Source organism: Protopterus annectens, chromosome 1.part0 (assembly GCF_019279795.1).
Source record: "Protopterus annectens isolate FY-2018-M chromosome 1.part0, PAN1.0, whole genome shotgun sequence".
Classification (NCBI taxonomy): Eukaryota; Metazoa; Chordata; order Ceratodontiformes; family Protopteridae; genus Protopterus; species Protopterus annectens.
The window spans coordinates 824,380,698-824,403,055 of NC_056725.1; the positions used below are offsets into that span (position 1 = coordinate 824,380,698).

General features: G+C 41.5%; 1 protein-coding gene across 4 annotated transcripts in view; it reads left to right on the forward strand.

Moving 5' to 3' along the window:
* Positions 1–22,358, forward strand: part of TIAM2 (TIAM Rac1 associated GEF 2) — a 2,099,243-nt gene that overhangs the window by 1,325,324 nt on the left and 751,561 nt on the right. For all 4 annotated transcript variants that reach the window (XM_044063392.1, XM_044063388.1, XM_044063400.1 and 1 more), the window contains one exon: positions 7,584–7,769. In XM_044063392.1, the coding sequence (XP_043919327.1) occupies positions 7,584–7,769 (186 nt within the window). The remainder of the gene's footprint in view (positions 1–7,583; positions 7,770–22,358) is intronic.

Here is a 22,358-nt window from a genome sequence, read left to right on the forward strand (position 1 = left end):
CTATGTAGAAGTATAAGCATACTCTTTGTGTACCCCTGTTGTTTACCAGGGTACCATAGTACCCCAGCCTTGCCACCAAGGAAGAAGTGGCCATCAGTTGCTTACTCTCCCTGCAACCCCCACCCATGGTAACTGGGCTGACATTGAACCCAGCTGTCTGATGCTAGAGCTAGGAGTTCATCATCTGTGCTTTTGGGTCATAAATGTACTATACATTTTTGAAACAATTTAAACTTGTTGCAGTAATTAAAGCAATCCAGGATGAAATACTATGTTGGATTTCTATTTACTTGTTTTTAAAAGTAGTGTTTTTATTGCTCCCTCTAGTGGTAAACAAAGAAATTAACAACACAGAGAATCAAAGTGGCAGTACCACCAAACGACAGGCAATTAAAAAAAAAAATCAGGGATAAACTTCTCCAGACAGCGCTACTGAACTGATAAGTACACAAAGAAGCCTAGGAATCACTAGTCAGTGGTAGAGCAAGTTTAAAGTATTCTTGAGAGGTTTTAAAAAAGTACTTCAGTAATCTAAGCCATTAAGTACAGATTATATGTTTCTACGAAAATGGAATAAATCACCCACCTATTTTGAAAGTCTTTTCTTCGAATCCAGAAGAGTAGAATTTAACTTTTATCACCATACTAGGGTTTACTAGTCGAAAGAAAAGAAAAACTCTTAAGGAAAACCTCAGCGTTGACCGGTCCAGAGGTGCTTGTTAGCTGCAATGACGCAGTCTTGAACTACTGGTGGTATTGGGTTTGTATGCCAAATGAGGGCTAATATTTTCCTTTCATACTTCTTATTCTGTCCATGCATTCAGCTAGTATAACTGTACTATAAAGGTCTTACCTTGCAAGTTTTAGGATGTAGAGGGGCCTGCAAGGAGAAAATGGCAATCCTTTAGTTGTGATCTATGGTGAGCATCTGGTTTCCTTCCCTGTTTTGTTGCACTGATAAAATTCAGGTAGGTCACATGTAAATATTTTGTTAAGATGCTCCACAACTCAGGCTTCTGCAGTGCTGTATTAGTGCTATCCCATCTTCATTATGATATGGAGCACCCCTAATAATATTAAAGCCCCCCTCAGGAGTGACTGTTCCTTGTTTCAGGGTTTGTACCTTGGAAGTACAAAGCTATATGCAAAAGAACTTCTTGGTATCTAATGCATTTTGATGGTGATGGGAGGTATATTTGTTCAACTGATTTTATCTGCAGAAATGGTAGATTCTGAAAGAGCAGGTTTTTGTGATGAAGGGAGAACCTGTGGTTGCAGGCTTTCTGAAGTAGGAACATTGAAAGGGCAGGGCCGAATAGATTTTAGCTCCAGGTGCTGCCAGCCTGAAGAGGACTTTGGCAGCTGACATTATAGATTCATTAGAATGTTTCTGCTTGTATTTGCTGCGTGCACCCTTCTCTGACTCCCTTTAACATCTGATGAAGACAATGTTAAAGGCAATAGGTCTCACCTAATAAGTCCATGTTGTGTCACTAGGACTTCATTGATTTGCTACTACTGCGAACTTGACAGCAAGAAATAAGTAATCATCTTCTGCATTTCAATGTTGTGAATAAACTGACGTGGTGCATCTATATACAGCTTACAGCATAACAATGACAGCAAGACAGGAACAGCAGCAGTTGTGTGACTCTTTCCGTTTATTTATGCAGTTAACTGGGCCACGGCATTGATCCCCATGGACCATTCTCAAACACAGACTGGGGGGACTACATAACTGAAGAACATCCAACATTATGAGAAAGAACATACAAATACTAGTAATAATTAAATAAGGAAAGACAACTTGCGTAGTATAGAAGAGTAACACTGCAACTCAGAGCTATGCATAATGGAACATGTCATAGCATCTGACGAGGATAACTTCTGGAGCAGCTTAAGTAACACATGTAATGCACTACGTTAAATTTGGTATTTGGGTGAAATGAGTTTAGTAAACATGCAGTGTGACTGACAGTTGCGTAAATGGTAGCAAATGTTTTTTCCGTATAAACAACAGCAGCTGCAAGATCCTGCTCAGACCGTATGAAAATAAGATGTTACTTGTAGAGATATTCGTTATTTAACAGGAGAGAAAACAGACTTAGGAATTTCCTTATAATAAAGGATTTTATTGAAGCTTAGCATTTTCATCCAGAAACTGTGTTGTAAGACAGGTTACCGTAGCTCAGTTTGTATGTACATTTTGGTGGGTGGTATATAGATGGTTTGATGTGATCATTTAGAATTGGTTCAAGGTACCAGGCTGTCTCACAGGGAACAGGTACCTGGAGTTCAGCCTGAGTTATGTGACTAGTAATAAATGATCTTTACCTATTCAGTTCCACTCCAGGCACCTATTCCCTGTGACTGTTACTTGAGTTGTATAATAGCTGTAGGTGACCAAAAAGAAACAATCTTAATTATCAGTGTCAGAGCCACAGTTTTTTAGTTACACTTTTAAACTGTCTAGTTACAGTTGCACGGTTTTAGTAAAATATATATTTCAAGTTTGTGAAGCTTGTTTCCCATCACAGATAAAATGTAAACTTGTTTCTCATCATACATAAACTTGTAAAAGTGGGTCCTACAAATAGATAACTCTTGAATGATCTCAACTTTGGACCACGCATAAGAAAACCCCTTAATGTGATACCTGTCTAACAAGGAGGCTATACTAACCTGATTATGTATATTGTTCAGACACCCACTCCCTCCGGGTGGGTATACTCATTCTCCTATCTCAAACACTGCAACCACTAATCAAACGTGGGTCACTTGGGATGTAGTAAGGGCCCTATCCCACTATGCCATCTGATCAGGCTATAAAGCAAGATTTGCCATTGTAGTTTTAAAAGGCATGTTGTAGATCATCCTCACGTGGTGAGTGTAAAGTACTATCCTACTTGGTGCTGTTCCAGTTATCTGGTGAATGTCCTGCAGCACTGTTACCAGTAATGGTCATACTACATATGTGAAATGGTCATTCTACATCCATGTTTGAACGGTAGATGGTCAGATGGAAAGATTATTGCTGCGGGGGGGGGCTGCCCACTCTCCTTCCCTCTGATACTGCCTATAAGTTAGGTTTGCCAAAGCAGTATTATAAGCTTAGTTCACATTAGGAAAAGTATGTTTAGTGGATATAAAAAGTTTACACATCCCTGTTAAAATGCCAGGTTTTTGTGATATAAAAAATGAGACCACAATAAATCATTTCAAAACTTTTCCCACCTTTAATGTGACCTATAACCTGTACAATTCAATTGAAAAACAAATCTGTCAGGGGAAAAATATAAAAAGTAAAAAACGTACAGTAATTTGGTTTGCATAAGTGTGCACACCCTTAAACTAATACTTTGTTGAGGTACCTTTTGATTTAATTACAGCATTCAGTCTTCTTGGGTGGGAGTTTATCAGCATGGAACATCTTGACTTGGCAATATTTGCCCACTCTTCCTTGCAAAAGTGCTTCAAAACTGTCAGATTGCGAGGGCATCTCTTGTGCACAGCCCTCTTCAGGTCACCCACCGATTTTCTATTGGATTTAGGTCTGGGCTGTTGCTGGGCCATTCCAAAATTTTGCTTTTCTGCTGATGAAGCCATTCTTTTGTTGATTTGGATGTATGCATGTGGTCATTATTTTGTTGAAAGGTGAAATTCCTCTTCATCTTCAGCTTTCTAGCAGACGCCTGAAGTGTTTTGGGCCAAAAGTGACCGGTATTTGGAAGTATTCATAATTCCCTCAACCTTGACTAAAGCCCCAGTTCCAGCTGGAGAAAAGCAACCCCAAAGCATGATACTTGCAACCACTATGCTTCACTGTGGGGATGCTGTTCTTTTAGTGATGCAAAGTGTTGTTTTTGCGCCAAATGTACCTTTTAGAATTCTGGCCAAAAGGTTCAGCCTTGGTCTCTTCAGACCATAACATATTATCCCATATCGTTTTGGGAGACTTGATGTATTGTTAAATTTTAGCTGCACCTTGATGTTTTTCTGTGTAAGAAAAGGCTTCCGTTTTGCAACCCTACCCAGAGCCCAGACATATGGAGAATACAGGAGATTGTTGTCACATGTAGTACACAACCAGTACTTGCCAGAAATTCCTGCAGCTCCTTCAGTGTTGCTGTAGGTCTCTTGGCAGCCTCCCTGACCAGTTTTCATCTTGCCTTTTCATCAGTTTTGGAGGGATGGCCAGTTCTTTGCAACTTTTTTGTCCCATATTTTCTCCACTTTTTGATGATTGTCTTCACTGTGTTCCATGGTATATCCAATGCTGTGGAAATTTTTTGTACCCTTCTCCTGACTGATACCTTTCAACAATAACATCTCTTTGATGCTTTGTAAGCTCTCTGTGATCCATGGCTTTTGATGTAGCGGGCAACTGAGTAAATGTCAGGAAAATCCTACTAGGATAGCTGAGCTTTATTGGGGGAGTCTCTTTAATTGATGGCAGGTGTGTACCCAAGAAGACTGAATGCTGTAATTAAATCTAAAGGTAATATACAACATAAAAGGTACAGTAGCGATGATTGGAATATCTTTTGGTTTACATCTTCCTGCCCTGCATCGCTACTGTACCTTTTATGTTGTATTACACTTGGATTGTGTTTGGTACAGGGAGCGTTTACCTTTTGGGGAGTGATATTTATTGGATAAATCAAAAGGTGCTTCAACAAAGTATTAGTTTAAGGGTGTGCACACTTATGCAACCAGTTTATTGTATGTTTTTTATTCTTTATATTTTTCCCCCTAACAGAATTGTTTGTTTTTCAATTGAATTCTACAGGTTACAGGTCACATTGAAGGTGAGAAAAGTTTTGAAATGATTTATTGTGGTCTCATTTTTTTATATCACAAAAAAAATGGCATTTTAACAGGGGGGTGTAAACTCTTTATATCCACTGTATAACAGGGATGCATATTTAGCCTTAGAGTGCATTTTTCTAGAAAAAAACTTCATACATTTTTCATCTCTTAAAATGGCTGGTTGCAAGGATTTCATTGTCCTTTTCAGCCAGCCTTCCTGCTTATGGCTTCAGAAAAGATATAACTTCATGCACCGTGGGGATGTCTGACTACTTTCAGGGTGCAGCTCAGAAAGCTGATACTCGGCTGTGGCTTTTTCCGATTCATCAGGTGACTGTCCTGTTCACTGATTCTTTTAGGCCAAACATCTGCATTTATGTTAAGTACTGTTACTGTACTTTTTTCATCATAATATCTGTGCTCAGGAGAAATGTTGTATTAAATCAAGTCTTGTTAGGTTGACAAGTATTACTCCTTGCATTTGTCATTCCTCCTGGATGAACCATCTCTGAAGGCATTTGGTGTGTACCTTAGGGGCTGTGGTGGCACAGTCTTGACATAGTAGGAGAAGCAGTACCTGGAACATTATTGCTGCGCCATTTTCTGCTCCGTTTCCAAAAGAGCTCCTCAAGCCTCAATAGCTTAACAGGTAGTACACCTGCCTTTTTTTAAACAAGAAACATCTTTATTGAATTATGTATGATACAGGCAATCTTAACATTTACATAAATGAAAATAAACCATTCTAACACAATCTCAGCTGCAAACATTATACATTACAAACCATGCTGACACAACTGTAGCTGCAAACATTGTACATCACTTATAACTAGTCGTTGTCAGTCAGCCATTACATAGCTCATTCAAATCCTGCCTTCTTTTAAACCTTGTTCCTCCTCCACTCCACAGTTCCCATTTTTTTCCTATATAATTTGCTCCTGCCCTTTTCTAAAGATCCTCTAGTAAAGTTGGTTTAGACTTTCACTTCCATTTCCTAGTAATTGCTTTTTTGGCAGCCATCATAATTAGACTCAATAAGGCCTTAGTATGTCTAGGCAATTCCAAGTTAGTATCATAGCTCAAAAAATAATTTCCCTAGTCACTCCAGCTTGCTCACCCAGCATCTCTGACAGAGCAGTCTGGAGGGACTCTTTTGAGTCTACCAAGTCATTACACTGCCAGAAAATATGTTCCCAATTGCCTTTTTGTGCCCCATCACAACTGCAACATTTACTGTCTACCTGAGGAAAAATTCTTTGAAGTCTGCTTGGGGTATAAAAATACCTACGTAAGCACTTCCAGGCAAAGATCTTAAATCTTCTAGATTTTGTTGCATACCCATTGTTTCTTTGTGAATTACTTATCTAATCTCTCTTTCCAATCCTTCCTAACCTCCTCTGATTGATTCTTATAGTTATCATGCAATATTTTATATGCTGTACTAATTACTCCTTTCTCAATCGCAACTTCTGTTCTAGATTCTGCTAAAAACTGTTATCAGTGCTGGTCTTTTGTTTAGCCCCCCGCCCTCCCCATTTCTTACTCTCTGCCTATACTCTGATATCCATCCTTAATATGGAAGGCAATCTTTAGCCTGCAGTCCAAATAAGTTCTTAGCATCTTTTCATTCTATTACCTTTCCCTCTGTAGTTATTTGCCCCCTTGGTTTTTTTGCCAGTTTTCTGCAATCTATTCCTGCCCCCTCTTGCCTATTGTCTGTATCCCTAATTGCAGTCATCCTTATGTGCAGAATTTCCTTTCTCCATTCCTGTGTTGGCTTAGTTCTTAGACTTTCTGCTACTTCATGAATATTCTACTTTCTATGGTTATTGTTTTCCTTAAAAGTTTTCATCCAAAATCCCAGTCTCTCCCTGTTACTTGAGCTTCCCCCCTGTTTCATCATCATCTCTTTCCACTCTGAATTAACAGTTTCTCCTTGTGTTATATATAGGAGCCTTAACTGTGCTGCTCTGAAATACCCCCTTCAAATCAGGTAATTCCAGTCCGCCCTGCTCTATTGGAAGAATAAGTTTTTCTCACTTGACTCTTGCTGTTTTCCCCTCCCAGATAAAATCCTTCAGCTTTTTGTTAATTGCTATCCAAAGCTTGTCCTTGGTTAATTAAAAATGCGCCTTAACTGTGTATAAGATCAATATCAATATAACAGAGCTTCCATTTTCTCAGTTTTTGGATTATCTTTTGTTTGGTCTCTTCCCACATATCCTTAGCTGCCACAGGTAGTACACTTGCCTTTGGTGCAGAACCCTTTGGGTTCTATTCCTACAGCATGTAGTTGGATTAATTTTTCCAATACTGACACAGCAGTGTAACATATATTGGGGAGGGGATCTGCGCTCCTCAGTGTGTTGCCTTTCAGATGAGCCATTAAATCGAGTTCCCATCTTCTTGAGTTGGTGGTGTCTCAGATAGAGGCAAAAGATCCCCCACATCACCTATCGAAAAGAGTAGGGGAAGTTCACCGATGCCCAGACCAAATTTCCCCTCGTAGTGTAAATACCACTTTGAGTCTCCTCTGAAAATAAGCCACTAATCTAGTTGGACTAACTCAGTCAACAAAGGATAAATAAATAAGTGTAATAAAATCATCATAAGGTGGTGTAGAATGAGATTTGAAAATAGTTACTTGCAAAACTGCATAGAATTCATGTCAGTTAGTAGAACTTTGTCAGTTTGTTATGATATTATTTTTTCCTTATTTTTTGTTTTTCCTCATATTAAAAGAAAGACTAACTCATCTTTTGCTTTTTGTTTAGATTCAGCAGTGGGAACAGAATTTAGAAAAGTTTAACATAGACCTGTTTAGAATGCGTTGTTATCTGGCTAGCCTTCAAGGAGGGGAGTTGCCTAATCCCAAGAGCCTTTTAGCAGCAGCAAGTCGGCCTTCCAAAATGGCACTGGGCAGGCTTGGAATCTTCTCTGTATCTTCATTTCATGCATTGGTAAGGATGGCTGTGTATTAGTTAAGCTTTATCTGCATGTGTCTTTTTTCACGTGTGCAGTTATTCAAAGTGTGAACTTGTATGTTGTACTGGTTACGTAAAGCTTGTGTCATACTTTTGAGCACAGTGCATGTTATTCCTTTTTCTAATGTCAAGTGTAATAGACTTAAAAAGTCCTGTTATGAGTAGGGTTTTGTCTAAGTGCATCACCCTAGATGTTGTTGAAAACCTGGTAGAATTTCTTTCTGTTGTGTAGAGAAGAGAATGTGGCCTCCCTTTAGTTTGGTAAACTGAGGGGTAAGTGGCAGATGAGAATGCACATGTTATACATTATGATGTGTATTTTATTATTATATTCTAGTATGTTATGTTGTATATGGTAGAAAATTATTTTTGACTGACAGTCTTGACTTTGACTGTGGTCATTTCAGTGATATTGTTAAAAGAGCCCTGATTCCGATTTTCCCTGAAAGATTTACTCGTGATCTGGCTAAAGGAAGTGTGACCAGAGCTATCTTGCCACTTATCCTAATGCAATTACTGCATGTTGAAGAACAAATCATCTTTGTTTGATTGAGGTGCAGTGTTGTAATTGGTCAGATGCATTTGGCATTAGCCATTCAGTTAATTTCAGTACTTAGAAGTGCTTCAGTAGGGCTTGTTGAATTTTACATAAGTCTGAGGTGTACAGTGTGAACCATTGGTTGTTTTTTTACTACTTTTTTATGCCTGGAATTTAGAAGACAGTTTTCACGTAGTGCAGCCACATGCACAACCCTTGGCAAATTTGCTAAAGTGAGTCATTATATTTTATGCACATTTTATACTTGGATGCATTTTGCACTATTCAGAAAAGTCTACCTTTTTAAAGATTCATAGCTACAGTGTCTGTTCTAGAAAGGTGGTCCATACTGTCATAGTGTTGCACTAGTTAATTTCTACACATTAGCAGTAAAGTAGAAGTGAGATTTAAAGAAAAAGAAAAATGACCATGAGAAGAAAACATTTTTTAACATTTTTAAAAGCACAAAGTTGCATGGAAAGTCCACATTACTATTTTCAAAGCAGAAGGTATTTGTTGCCAGTTCTGTGGCATGGACGAGTAATATTCTATGACTCAGACAGCCTAGGTTTGAGTAGATGCTAGGGTATGGAGACCTGGCTAGGTAGGGGTGGAAGTTATTAGCAAATGCTAATGGTTCATCCTAAGGGGAGGAAGCAGCTTGGTCTGCTGCATTATTGACATCCATCTGAGGCTCAGTTTTGTAACAATGCAACATGAATGACCAAGGTGCGAGCACCCCCCTAAGCATCACATTTCTGCAGTGTAGCCAAGGCTTGTGCATGCATAGAAGAGAGTGCAAGAGTGCATGCATCAGTGGTTGGTATTGTAGGAGATCTGCTTGCCCTGGCTACCACAGGGTGATAGAGTTCATGTACATTAAAATTCCAAGCCCACTGAGAAAGGTGCTATTGCCGGAGCCTACCTTTGTAGTTCGCAATCCAGGGATAACGTGTAATTCTGCTGTCAGTCATCTGTTAGTCCTACAGCAACCTTTCCTTTCTGAGGGAAGGGGGTAAGCTGGTGAGATTGAAAGGGACTCCAGCTAGGCTTTCTGATGGCTGGAGAAGCCTGGTGGAGAAAAAGATTTATATAAAATGGTGGAAAGGTGGAGAAAAAGATTTATTTAAAATGGTGGAAAGTACATGTTCATAACAAGACTGCGGTCATATGACTGCAATGCAAGCAAATTCTTAAGTTGGCAATTACTTTACATTTAAGCAGTGTATAATTCAAAGTAGGAATAGTTTAGTGGTATCCACCTCACTAGATAGACCCCAGAGCAAGGGTAGTCAGTCTCAGTTAAATTAAGTAATGTTGAAGAAAATGCCTTTATATGTACACAGCGTATCAGTATTTGACTGTGCCTAACATACACACAATGGGCATGCTGTTACCATTTAAAATGGTACTACAGAATCAGATGAAAGACTGAAATCCCACTGTTGCATTAAGCAGGAAACGATGTTTACCAGATATGAGGCCATATCCAGTACCGATGACAAGTTTGATGACATCAGAGAAAGGCTAGACAAGTACTTTGAAAAAAATAAAATAAAAAAGGCACAGTTTGACATGTATAAATTCAGAAGTAGTGTGCAGGATGATAGCAAAAGGAGATGCATGTCATGGAAGGACCCTGAGACAAAACTGGGAATTTTCAGTTGTAGGCAAATTAAAATGCTGATAAAATAGGTGTGGCTCTCTGGTGCTAATCACTAAAGAATAATCCTTGATTTTCTAAAGTTATTAGAAATGTGAGGAATAAGCTAAGACAATAGAAGGATGCTAAACAAAGGCAATTATATTGTGGACACTGTGAAGGAAGTGCTTGAGAATGCAAAAAAGATGTACAAACAGAGAAGTAAAAGCCATGAGTGTGTGTATGTGTAAATGCATCTAGCAAGAGAGGCATAAATAGGATAGTGTTGTCAGTACTTTGTACAGTAGGGGAAATTCACATACAGAGTACTCCATAGTCATAAGAAGGCACATCTAGAGTTTAAATACATGAACCACTTTGCAGGAGTGAAAATGTGCCACGTGGAATGGGATGCCGCAGTAGAGAGAAGTGTGACACAATGTGGCAAATGTGTAAAAAGATCATTCATACATAGTGTGTCAGTTGAAAGCTGGCATGTATTAGAAAACAGTGGTAATGTGAAAGCTGAACAGCCATGCTTAACCAAGAAAAGTAGCACAGATCTTCTATTAATAGTAAAAACAGTAAACCTTGAAATGAAGAGGATAGCAACTCTGGTACTTCTCATAAAAGATTGAGACTGACAACTGACGTTTATGAAAAATAACATCTACACCAAAGGTGCAGAAAGCTAGTGCCAGAATATATGCATTCAACTTGGTAATGCCCTTACCATTAAAAATGTATTTTGAAGGAAAGTTTAAAGAACAGAGTTAACAGTGATGATTTCAGAAGAGGAACTACTTTCATTTTTTGGAGTTATCATGTAATGATTTCGCTAGGTGTTGATCAAAGTGCTAAACAACATAAGTGTTTAACAAAAGTAAATGACCTATTGACCTTTGAAAGACAGCACTACTGTTTATGTGCTTGTTTATTAGAACTTAAAAAATGTTTTTCATGTATTTTTGTTGTTGCAGTCATGAGCAAAGGGATCACAGCCATAGGCTAAATCTGATATATGGACCAACCTTCCAGAGCTGAGCAACCCCCACCACCACCACCTATAGTGGCCTGATGCCACCTTCCCTTGGATGTCAGCACATCCTGGAATGAAGACTGTACCCACCCATGCAATCTTTAGTGTTTTCATTACACTGACAAATGTGTGCATCATTTCAAAAGAAGAGCTTTGTTAAGTCTGGCCTAAGTCACAAGGTACATAGGACTGAGCAAGTAAGTAGCCCATTCGGGACTTTTTCTTATGCAAGTTAATGCAGGATGTCTTTAAGATATTCTGGTCAGAGTTCTAACATACCAAGGCCAATATAGTACATCTGCCTCAGTGAAAGAAAACAAGGTACGCTTGTGGGAGGCTGATTGCACATATGGGGCTTCTGCAAACAGTGCTTACACTGCCTCAGTTCACAGCACCATGAACTAAGCCATGAGGTTTGCCAGATAGTCATTTGTAAGACACTAAAGAGAGGAAAATTTGTTTTGCCAATGTGTAGGATAAAAAACAGAGGCCTGGTTAATATGTTCTCTGACTGCAGTGTCATATCAGAGATGTTGGATGTTCCGCTAAAGACATAATTCATTAAGAAGAAGAAGCAACCCTGGGAAGAGAGATCCTATAACCAGCTAGTTCCAAGAATGCCTTTATGATTAAGGGTGTTGTGTCCCTGAAAACACCATTGCATCCCCCGACCCCACTCACCATTTTTACTGAGGATTCTGGCCTTGCCCCTGTGGAGGCTGCTGCACTGTCAGTCTATGACACATCCTCAAGGATCAAAACCACAGTGGTACTGACAGGCCCCAGATGCCTGACTCACAGTGCTATTTATAACTTATGAAAGGTGGTGGAGGTGCCACTACTTGGAGGATGACTGTATCTATTGTTTTACTTAGGGGATGACTGTGTCTATAAGTTGGAGCCAGGAGATGCCCCGCCCCCCTTTGAAAGATTCCTAACTGGCAGCCAGAACCAAGCGTACAAACACATTAACATCTGAGCTCAGGGTGCTAGCAATACCTCAACAGCTGCAACTAGGTGGGGGGGGGTCCCCTTACCCCTTCAAGGAATGGATAAGAGTGGCCCAAAACTTTGAGTTTTATTCAAAGCAGATAGACAAGATTCTAAGCAGCTGTGTTTGGAGTCCCTTTTATAGAAAATATAAAAGGGATCTGTCAACAGAGAAATTCAAAATCTACTGAATTTGGAGGAGGAGGAACTTTATTATTGATCCCTTTTACCCTCCTTACTAAACGTTACAGCTTCCTTAAAAAAAAAAAAAAAAATTCCAAGGTCATAACGCTGAATACAGAAGCCACATCCAGGGAATTTCTAAGTATGTTTGTGTTTGTAGTTTCTAAATTCTAATAGTGTATACTAGGCTAACAGCCACAAGGGCCTTTAAGCCTAGCCCAGCAACCAAACCCAATTGTGTGCTTTTGTATTATGGGAGTTTATTAGGAGGGGGATGTTAGGAAGTTTCTAAGAGTTATGGGGGGAGGGGTGTTTGTTTGTCGTAGTTACTGTCTGCCTCTGTAGACATGGGGTCCAGACGTGAGAAAAACAGTCTGTAGACCCAAAACATTATATCAGCGCACTACATAGGAATTCAGATTGGCCAGACTGCACATGAAGAAATTCCAGTTGTTACTAAAGAGTAGTTGGGAATGGTACAACCACACCCTGGAGGATATCATTCCAGTATTGCCCTGTATAAGGAAAGATTTAAAACAGTGGGAGACACAAGTATGCAGGAATGAGAGGATGCCCTGCAGAGAACTGTTGCCTATCCAGACATTGAGCACAGATGTCTTAGATCTAGTCTGTGGGGTATGTGCCCAGAACCTTAAGGTACCAGACTGTTGGAGCTTTGTGGAGTAGAGGAGACACAAAAACATAAAAGAAGTGATGGCAGTTGTTCAGACCATCAAGGGTGTCAAACCCTTATGGAAACTAGAGGGGTCCGTTCATGATTAGAAGTAACACAGCACTCATTTGGTACAAAAAAGGGGGGCATTTGCTCCTCTCCTGACTGAAGGATAGCCAGGTAGGCTTTGGGAGGAAGGTCAAGCAGCACTGATGTCTGAGGGCTTCCATCACACTTTAGAAAATTCCCTGGCAGACAGCTTGAGCAGGAAAATGGAAGCTCCCCATGAGTCAATGCTGGACAGGGATCCATACTTGGATCTTATAGCTAGGTGTGAGGTACCACAAGTAGACTTTTTTAAAACCTATTTTGTGACCCCCTAGGTCGGTTGTCCATTAAGCCTTCACTGCATGCCTGTTCCCATCAGTAGACAAGAGCAGTCCATGGCAGGCCATCACACAGACAGCTGTGAGGGGGAGATTCCTGGTATGACCCTATCCCTCCCCCTGGTGGCTGATGTAGGCACCTGCATCATCCTGTGGACATACTATGCTCTTCCCTTGGTACGTGTGTGTGGGTGCACACATGTGCCCCATTAGAGAGCTACTGTTATCGGCTTGAAATCACCAAGCTTAAATTCCCCTGCCCTGCAGCTGTTAGAGTTATGTAAACCTCCTCTTGTATGGGAGCAGTTATTAAATGGGACCATCACCTCCCTTCCTCTCGGATGGGTGAGTTGGCATAAACATTTCACTCCCACCCTACCCTGCTGTTCCATGCCAAGCTGCCAATCAGACTCTGGTTATCTGGGCTGTAGTTATGGTTTTATTTATCCATCTAAATCACACAGCTGGGAAAATAGACCTTTTTTGCTTTCCTAGAAAACAAACAGCTAAGGAAATTCAGCTCTGAATCTCCATACAGACAGGTTGAGCAATGGATGTCTTCTCACTGAATTGGGCAGATATGTTTCAAAGCAGATAGACAAGATTCTAAGCAGCTGTGTTTGGAGTCCCTTTTATAGAAAATATAAAAGGGATCTGTCAATAGAGAAATTCAAAATCTACTGAATTTGGAGGAGGAGGAACCTTATTATTGATCCCTTTTACCCTCCTTACTAAACGTCACAGCTTCCTTAAAAAATGAAGCAATGGACGTCTTCTCACTGAATTGGGCAGATATGTTTCTTAATGCATTTCATCCAATGTTCATGCCTTCTAAGGTAATTTATAGTAATCCTATGATCCCATCATTCTGTTTTACCCCATTTTCATGTTCTAACCACAGTTTTTATCTCTCACCCCCACTTTCTTGCAGCCATTCTCTCCTTTCATTACCTCCAGCTATAATAATGTTTTATTTTTCTCCCCTGCTATCCCTGACCCCTGCCTTGCTGCCATCTCCTGTTCCAGTACTGAAAATCGTACTTGCTGTGCTACCAAATCATATATCCTTCAAATACTCATTTGTAGTTTGTAAGTGTCTCTGTGTCTCTATGGTAACTTTATACACACTTTCCCTTCTCTTGTATACATGCATTTCTTACTTTACTAACATTTTCTGGGACTGTCTCTCATCTCTAAAAGTATTTGCCAACTTATTTAGTAATCCTTTTCTCTATCTCCACTATCTGTCTCTCTCTATCTCTTTGAATTGATATATTTTTTCTCACTTATCACCTTTGCTTCCAGCTCTTTTTCTTCGCTTCTTGTAATTGTAAACAAATTAAACTTGGTTCTCTCACCAGACAGTCTTACTATTTCTTAGTTTACTCTGTATTGTATTGTATTATATCTGTATAAATGACCATCTTTACAACTCTGTTTTTTATTGTACTGACAGTCCATATCAAGTGTTTGTTTTTGCAGTAACTCTACTGCTGTATTTACCTTCATGTAGTACATTGAAGGCTTTCTCCCCGGGCCTGCCCTGAAAATGGGTTATTGCACAGTTAGACCTTTCCGATAAACAAGTGGCAGTTAATAAAATAAGGTAGGACAAGACAGAAATGATCTTGAATGCACCATTATAGGTCCAGACAACATCGATTCTCACTTCTGAAGATGGCAAGGAAGAAACCTCTCTTGTTGCCTCAGAATGTGGACCCCCTAATGCAAGCCAAGTGATCCCTCGTGCACCCAAACCTGACCATGTTTGTTCTTGTTACCATTTGCATACCGTTATTTAGAGAGCTTTATAGAAATTATGAGCAAGGTTAGGAAACAAATTAGTTGAAAATCAATCCTAGCCAAGTGGAAGAGCTTTTCAGCGTGGTGCCAAAGGAAGAACCAGAACCCCAAAAAAGTGCAGGTGTCCTTATTTGTGGGCTACCTGTCCGAGTTATTTGCCTTGGGACTAGCATAAGCATCTATTAAAGTGCACTTACCAGTTATTTTATTTATTTTTTTTTAATTTCTGTGTGCCAGTGGTTCCCTCTCAAGCCACAAGATCCCTATTTAAATGGTCCCTGAAGGACATCTTCCACCTCAGATCTTCCAGGAAGAGGGTGGTCTCAAGTTTGTCACTTGGAATTTGTTATTATCCTTACTCTTTCCACTTGAACCAGCTTCTACTGCTTACATCATACTTTTGATCAGGAAAACTGGTTGTTATACCTACTGGGAGGCTTTCAGAGCACAAAGACATTGTAAAGATCCCTTCTTATGCTTACATAAAGATGGAGTTGTCCTTGTGAAGCAAATTCCCCTTCATGCCAAATTTAGTAACAGAAGAGGCTTTCTATCTTTCTGTTCTTTTTCACTTGATAGTAAAGAAAGAGGATTTTGTTCATTATGTTTCTTCATAAACAACTGAGTTTTTACTGGAATGAACCAAGAGTGTCAGAAAATCTGACCAACTGTCACTTTCTTGTGCAAAACAAGAAAGCGTGTTCAACAGTTTTAAAACAACTATTTCTAAATGGCTGTCAAACTATATTCCCTTTTATTACATTTATCATAAGAAGAGATTACTTGGGAAGGTAAGAGCTCATTATGCCAATATAGTCTGTATGTGGAGTTCAGTATGCAGAACATTTCAGAAGTACCTATATGGTCCTTGGGCCATATTTTTTTAAGTATCACTAGCTGGACTTAATATCCATGGCTAAGGCTGGATTTGCCACTGCTGTTATGAGGGACGTACTCCATTCCTTCTCTGCCAAACGCCCCTTTTCTTTTGTGTTGCAGCTTTAGGTGTCTTTAATTTGCTCATAACTTGCAGCAGTGAAACGCTTGAAGAACGTAGCTCAGCTGTATAGGTAAATGTCTGAGTGCGCTCACTAGTGTAGATGTCCTTCAAGAATGCAACTGCAGTCATAACATGTGGGTTGTCCTGCCTCAGGCAGCCCTCGGTCGGCCGGATTCCAAAGTCTGGGTCCGACGTCGGCTGATGTCGCATTTCTCTCCGACATCAGAGCGGCTGGAGTACATAAGCATCAGCCAACGCCATTTTCTTCACTCTTTCTTGCCGTGCCCGGCAGAAGCAGTTCGCAAGTGCCGGTCGGTCAGCTCCTGTATTCTACGATACCGAAGTCATCAAAAAAGCTAAGTACCCCGTTGGGGACCTTTTTCTTGCCTCAGCCGATGTCAGAAATTACTGAAAAAGTTAACAATTGTCTTTTTTGTGGTAAACAAATACCTCATAAGGATTTCCACTCTTACTGCCTCCCTTGCCTGGGCCCAGACCACAACGTCTCGGCCTGTGTAGCCTGTGCTCGCTTCAACAAGTGCACTCTCAGGCGCCGGGCGGAGTTCGCTGAAGATTTTTTCGGCGATAAATTTGCTTACACCATGCCGTCGGATCTTCCGACATTGCAAACTCCCAAAAAGCAAAAAGACCGGTACCGACATCCTCGACCCGCGTCTACCACCGACTCCACGCCAAAACCTAGCGCGAGTGCTCCGGTCCCCTCTGAGACAGTCTCTCCACCGCTCCGAACCGAAGACAACGCATTACCGACGACTCCGATTCCAGACATTACTCCAACGCCAGTGATAGATTTTCCTCCGGATACCGAAACCGAGGAAATGCCCGAGACCATTGCTGTAGACAAGGTCACTCCTGCACGTGGAGCTGCCAGGTCTCCTATGGCCATGTCTATTAAGGCCTACACTAGGGCTAAGGCAGCCAGCAAAACAAAGCATATTACTTCTAAATCCTTACCTCAGCCGACTCCGGAGACACAAATTATGTCCATGGCTGCTGATTTAATTTCCATGATTAGAGGTTCACAGGCCCATCCTGAGAGAGCATCCCAGCCTCCTCCTGATAAAGGCCCGGGTTGAACCCTCTGACCCTACTCCTTCAGATGAAGACTCTGAGGGCTCTGTCCACTCTGATAGCCAGGAAGAGCTCTTCCAGACCTATGAGGACTCTGATGCAGAAGATTCCATCCCTTGGCCTCCCTCCTGAGGATATTTCTTTTGGGGAAATTCTGCACACCATGAGGGAACATTTCAAGTGGCAAGGTCAGGAATATTCTGATTCTAGGAAACGCCTTAGGATTTTCCTTAAGAAGCCTCAGCACAGGCCCTTGGCTATTCCTCCTGTACTTGATGTTCTGGATGATTTGTATTCTGACTCTAGTGCTACCCCTGATTCTCTTCCTCCTGCTCCAGCCAAGCCAGACAGGTATTACAGGGTCCCAGAAACTCATTCCCATTTATTCAGGGCCCATACTGCTGATTTGGAAACTATTTCACAGGGGCCTAAAGGAGTTTCAGACTCCACCTCAAAAAATCCTTTGCCCTCCAACAGGGAAGCGAGGTCATTAGAGAGATGGGGCAAAAAGGTTTACACATCCACTACCTTATCTATGAGAGCTTTAAATTGCCTTTTCATATGTTGCAATATCAGGATTATCTCTTAGAAGATTTACAAAAAACATTAGCTTCTCCTGATCCTTTAGACAGGAAGACTTTGCAGGAAGCTGTACATAACACTCAGCAAGTAAGCAATCACTGCCTGCAGTGTGGATATGATGCACTGGAAGCTTCATGTAGGGCAGCTATGACAGGGGCAGTGATTCGTAGATGCTTGGTTAAAAGATCAGCCTCTACCAGATCATGTAAAGCAAAACTTCTGGATGCTCCTTTGGAAAAGAACAAGCTTTTTGGTGCAAATGCTAAGGATGTGTTAAAGACCATCGAAGAAAAAGCAAAATCAGTTCAGACTGTGAAAGATTTCCTCCAGGTTCAACCCCCCAGATTCAGTAGGAATTGGCCTTCAAAAACTGGTCCTTTCCTAATCCAGAAAAGTTTCAAAGGGGTAAGAACAGACGTGGCCGAGGAAGAGGCCAATACAGAGGCCCTTACAGGGGACGACAATGGCAGCCAGGAAACCAAAGAAGTGACTCAAGGGTTTCACCTGCCCAACAACCACAAACTCAATGACTTTCCTCTACTACCGCCTACCAGGGAACAACTAGAAGCTCCCTTGGGCGGGAAATTATCTCTGTTTGCAGAAAACTGGCACAGACGGACAAAGGACAGATGGATTTTGGACATTATAGACCGAGGGTACAGGTTTCATTTTCATACCTTACCAAGAAAACAAGGCATGCCAAACCTACCACAAAATCAGAGGGCAGAGGCTATCAAGCAAATCACTCTGCTGATTCGAATGAAAGCAATAACAAGAGTTCCACAACAAGAACAAGACCAGGGGTTTTACTCAAGACTGTTCCTTGTTCCAAGAAAAGAATCTCAATGGAGACCAATACTGGACTTGTCCGCATTAAACACCTTTCTCATAGTACCAAAGTTCAAAATGCTGACTCTACAGCAACTCCTTCCCATGCTGGGCAAGGGGTCGTGGCTGATTACTCTGGACCTCAAGGAGGCATACCTGCATGTCCCTATCAGACACAGCTGCAGAAGATACCTCAGATTTCTTGCAGGGCCAGAGCATTATCAATTCTCAGCATTGCCATTTGGCTTATCTACTGCACCCAGAGTATTTACAAAATGCCTGGCTTCAGTAATTGCTCATTGCAGGCTCCAGGGTGTACAAATTTACCCGTACCTGGACGACTGCCTCATACAAGCGGACGACAAATTGATGTTGACAAAAAACCTGGATTATGTCATACGATTACTTCAAGCTCTGGGATACACAGTCAACTTCCAAAAGTTAAGACTGCAGCCATCACAGCAAATAATCTTCTTAGGAGCCAAACTAGACACAGCCTCTCAGATGGCTTACCTGACAGAAGACAAGCAAGAGAAGTTAACTCATTACTTCAAAGGTTTAGCAAAACTCACCCAGATGACTGCAAGGAGATTCCTACAGGCCCTGGGTTACATGGCATCCTGCATTCTACTGGTTCCATTAGCAAAACTACACATGAGAAAGCTTCAATGGTACCTAAAAAGCATTTGGTCTCAACACAGCAACAACTTGAAGACAATCATACCACTCATTCCATGCCTACAAAAGGAATTCCTATGGTGGGCGGCGAGCCAGGAAAACACAGGTATGTCATTCAAAACCACAGATAACACAGACCATGACTACAGACGCCTCAGACCTGGGATGGGGCACATGGAAGGCAGGTGTATACAAGGACGATGGTCTCCAAAGGAAACACATCTGCATATAAACCAAAAGGAAATGCTGGCAGTAATGCATGCCATCTAGGCTTTTCAACACCAACTCCAGCAAGGCCATTTAATGATACGGACAGACACCACTGTGATGTGGTACATAAACAATCAGGGGGGCACCCACTCCTACCCCCTTTGCAGACTGACAATGCAGCTTTGGGAGAAATCACTGAGCCTAAACATCCAGTTACAATCCCAGTTTGTTCCAGGAAAAGACAATGGGTTGGCGGACAGCCTAAGCAGGAATTTCACAGATCCACACGAGTGGAGGTTACATCCGAAGGCCTTCAGACAACTCACTTCGACATGGGGCAAGCCAGAAGTGGACCTATTTGCCTCTCACCTCAACCATCTTCTGCCAAAATTTTGCACAAGGACATACCATCCAAAAGCTTGGAAAATAGATGTTCTCTCATTCAACTGGAACTCCCTAGCAATCTATGCATTCCCACCTCTGCCACTGATGACCTCAGTATTACTAAAGATCAAAGCAGAGAAGCCCAAGGGAATCATAATAGCTCCGGATTGGCCGAGACAACACTGGTACCCACTACTACGGAGCATATGTCACACCAGGAGGTGGGCCCTCCCTCAGTGGCCTCTACTTTGACTCAACACAACTTCGAAACACTGCATCCAAATCTTCAGACACTGCAGCTAACAGCCTGGGAGATCCCATAAATAACTTCAGCTTATCTCTCTCCAAGGAAGTTCAGCGGATACTAACAGAGGCTCGAAGACCATCCACCAGAAAGGTTTACTTAGCAAAGTGGAAAAGATTCACAAATTGGAATACCAGCAAGGGACATGACGCATCATTGTTGAACATCCCACTCATCTTGGAATATTTGGCGGATATGTTAAAGAACGGCCTCTCATATTCTTCCATAAAGATACATGCATCTGCTATTTCAGCTAGATACAACACTGATCCTCCTGTTTTCTCTCACCCCTTACTAAGACAATTCCTCAGGGGAATCAAGAACATTAAGCCACCAAGAAAGGCCCCAGTGCCAGCCTGGGACCTCAATTTTGTCTTAGAAAAACTGACTCTACCTCCTTTTGAGCCAGCAGCTTCAGTTGACTTGCAATTTCTCTCATGGAAGACAGCTTTCCTGTTGGCAATTACCTCAACAAGAAGGGTTTGAGCTACAGGCCCTAATGGCAATACCACCCTTTATTATTTTCCACAGAGGCAGGGTTTCATTAAGGACCAACCCTACTTTTATGCCAAAGGTGGTATCTAGGTTTTCTCTAAATCAAGCCATTCATCTGCCTGCTTTCTTCCCCAATCCTGAGAATAAGGGAAAGACTTTTGCATACCTTGGACATTCACAGACAACCGATACTACCTGGACAGAACCAAGGCCAGTAGGAAGTCTGAACAACTTTTGTAGCTTCCTGCAGTCCAAGGAAAAGCAATTTCAAAACAGACTATTTCTAAATGGATTGGACATTGCATCAGATTCTGTTATTCCTGTCATGGAAAGGCTGTTCCAGCCAATGTCAGACCACATTCCACCAGAGCTACAGCCACCTCTACAGCATTCCTAAGAGGGGTGCCTACCAAGGACATTCTAGAAGCTGCTACATGGAGCTCCGTGCATACATTCTCCAAACACTACAATCTCCCTCTATATTCCAGATCCAGAGCAGGCTTTGCTTCGGCAGTCCTGCAGGGGTTGATTGCCACACCTTCTCTTTCCTAGAGCATACCTCCTCCCCCAGCTAAGCTATGGTATTCTACCCACATGTTATGACTGCAGTTGCATTCTTGAAGGACATAGTACATTTTTGTACCTACCATAAATGTAGATGTCCGATAGACATGCAACTGCAGTCATTTTCCTCCTCCATACCCCTCTATGCCTAGGGTCCACTCCTATCCCTGTTTTCTCTTAGCTGGGGATATCTGTTATGGTGTATTTGTTTTATTGCTCATTTATTTGTTTGGAATCCTGTTTTTGTCTTCCAATTTGATTACAGCCTTCCTTGGAGGGCACCTGGCATCTGGGGCAAGAAACACTGAAGAAAATGGCGTCGGCTGATGCTTATGTACTCCAGCCGCTCTGACGTCGGAGAGAAATGCGACATCAGCCGACGTCGGACCCAGACTTTGGAATCCGGCCGACCGAGGGCTGCCTGAGGCAGGACAACCCATATGTTATGACTGCAGTTGCATGTCTATCGGACATCTACATTTATGGTAGGTACAAAACCATACTTTCTGCTTCCCTCCCAACTTCCTTCTTGGTATGAAATTATTCCTTTCTCCCTCCCTCCATTTTCTCCATGGGTTGACCTCTCTTGTCCAAGCATCCTGAGAGGACTTTGTTTCCCCTCTCACAGAGAGCTTGATGCTACCTTCTTTTGGCTATCAGTACATTGTGGAATAAGGTGGCATTATCCACAACAATCTTTAGTTCTTTTGTGATTCATCTGAGACTAAAATCTTTGTAACGTCTTAAAGATATACCTTCATTACTCTGTTTTTCTTTTTGCCTTGTGAGTTGTAGTCAGGCAACAGTTCAAAAGATGTTACTCTTTTAGGAGGGTTTGGCATCAGGTGGGGCAAGAAGAAAAGGCAACAGTTTAGAGGAGATTCTGATGTCCAAGGGAAGGTGGCAACTGCCCAGCATGAGGAGAAAGGATCCTCATTTCTGAGATGTCCAATATTTGACTCGGCCTGCAGCAGAGATCCGTTTGTTTACGACTACAGCAGTGAACACGTTTTCTTTTTCGCTAATGCTGTACTGTGATGTGAGGTTTTGTGACCTTGAGAACAGGAAAAAGTTGAGTTCCTTGTTTTTTTTTTTTAATATTTCCTGTTTTATGCAGCTTTGAATTAATGTTTATGTGGAGATCAGTGGTGTGGGGCCGAGCCTTGTTTGTGTT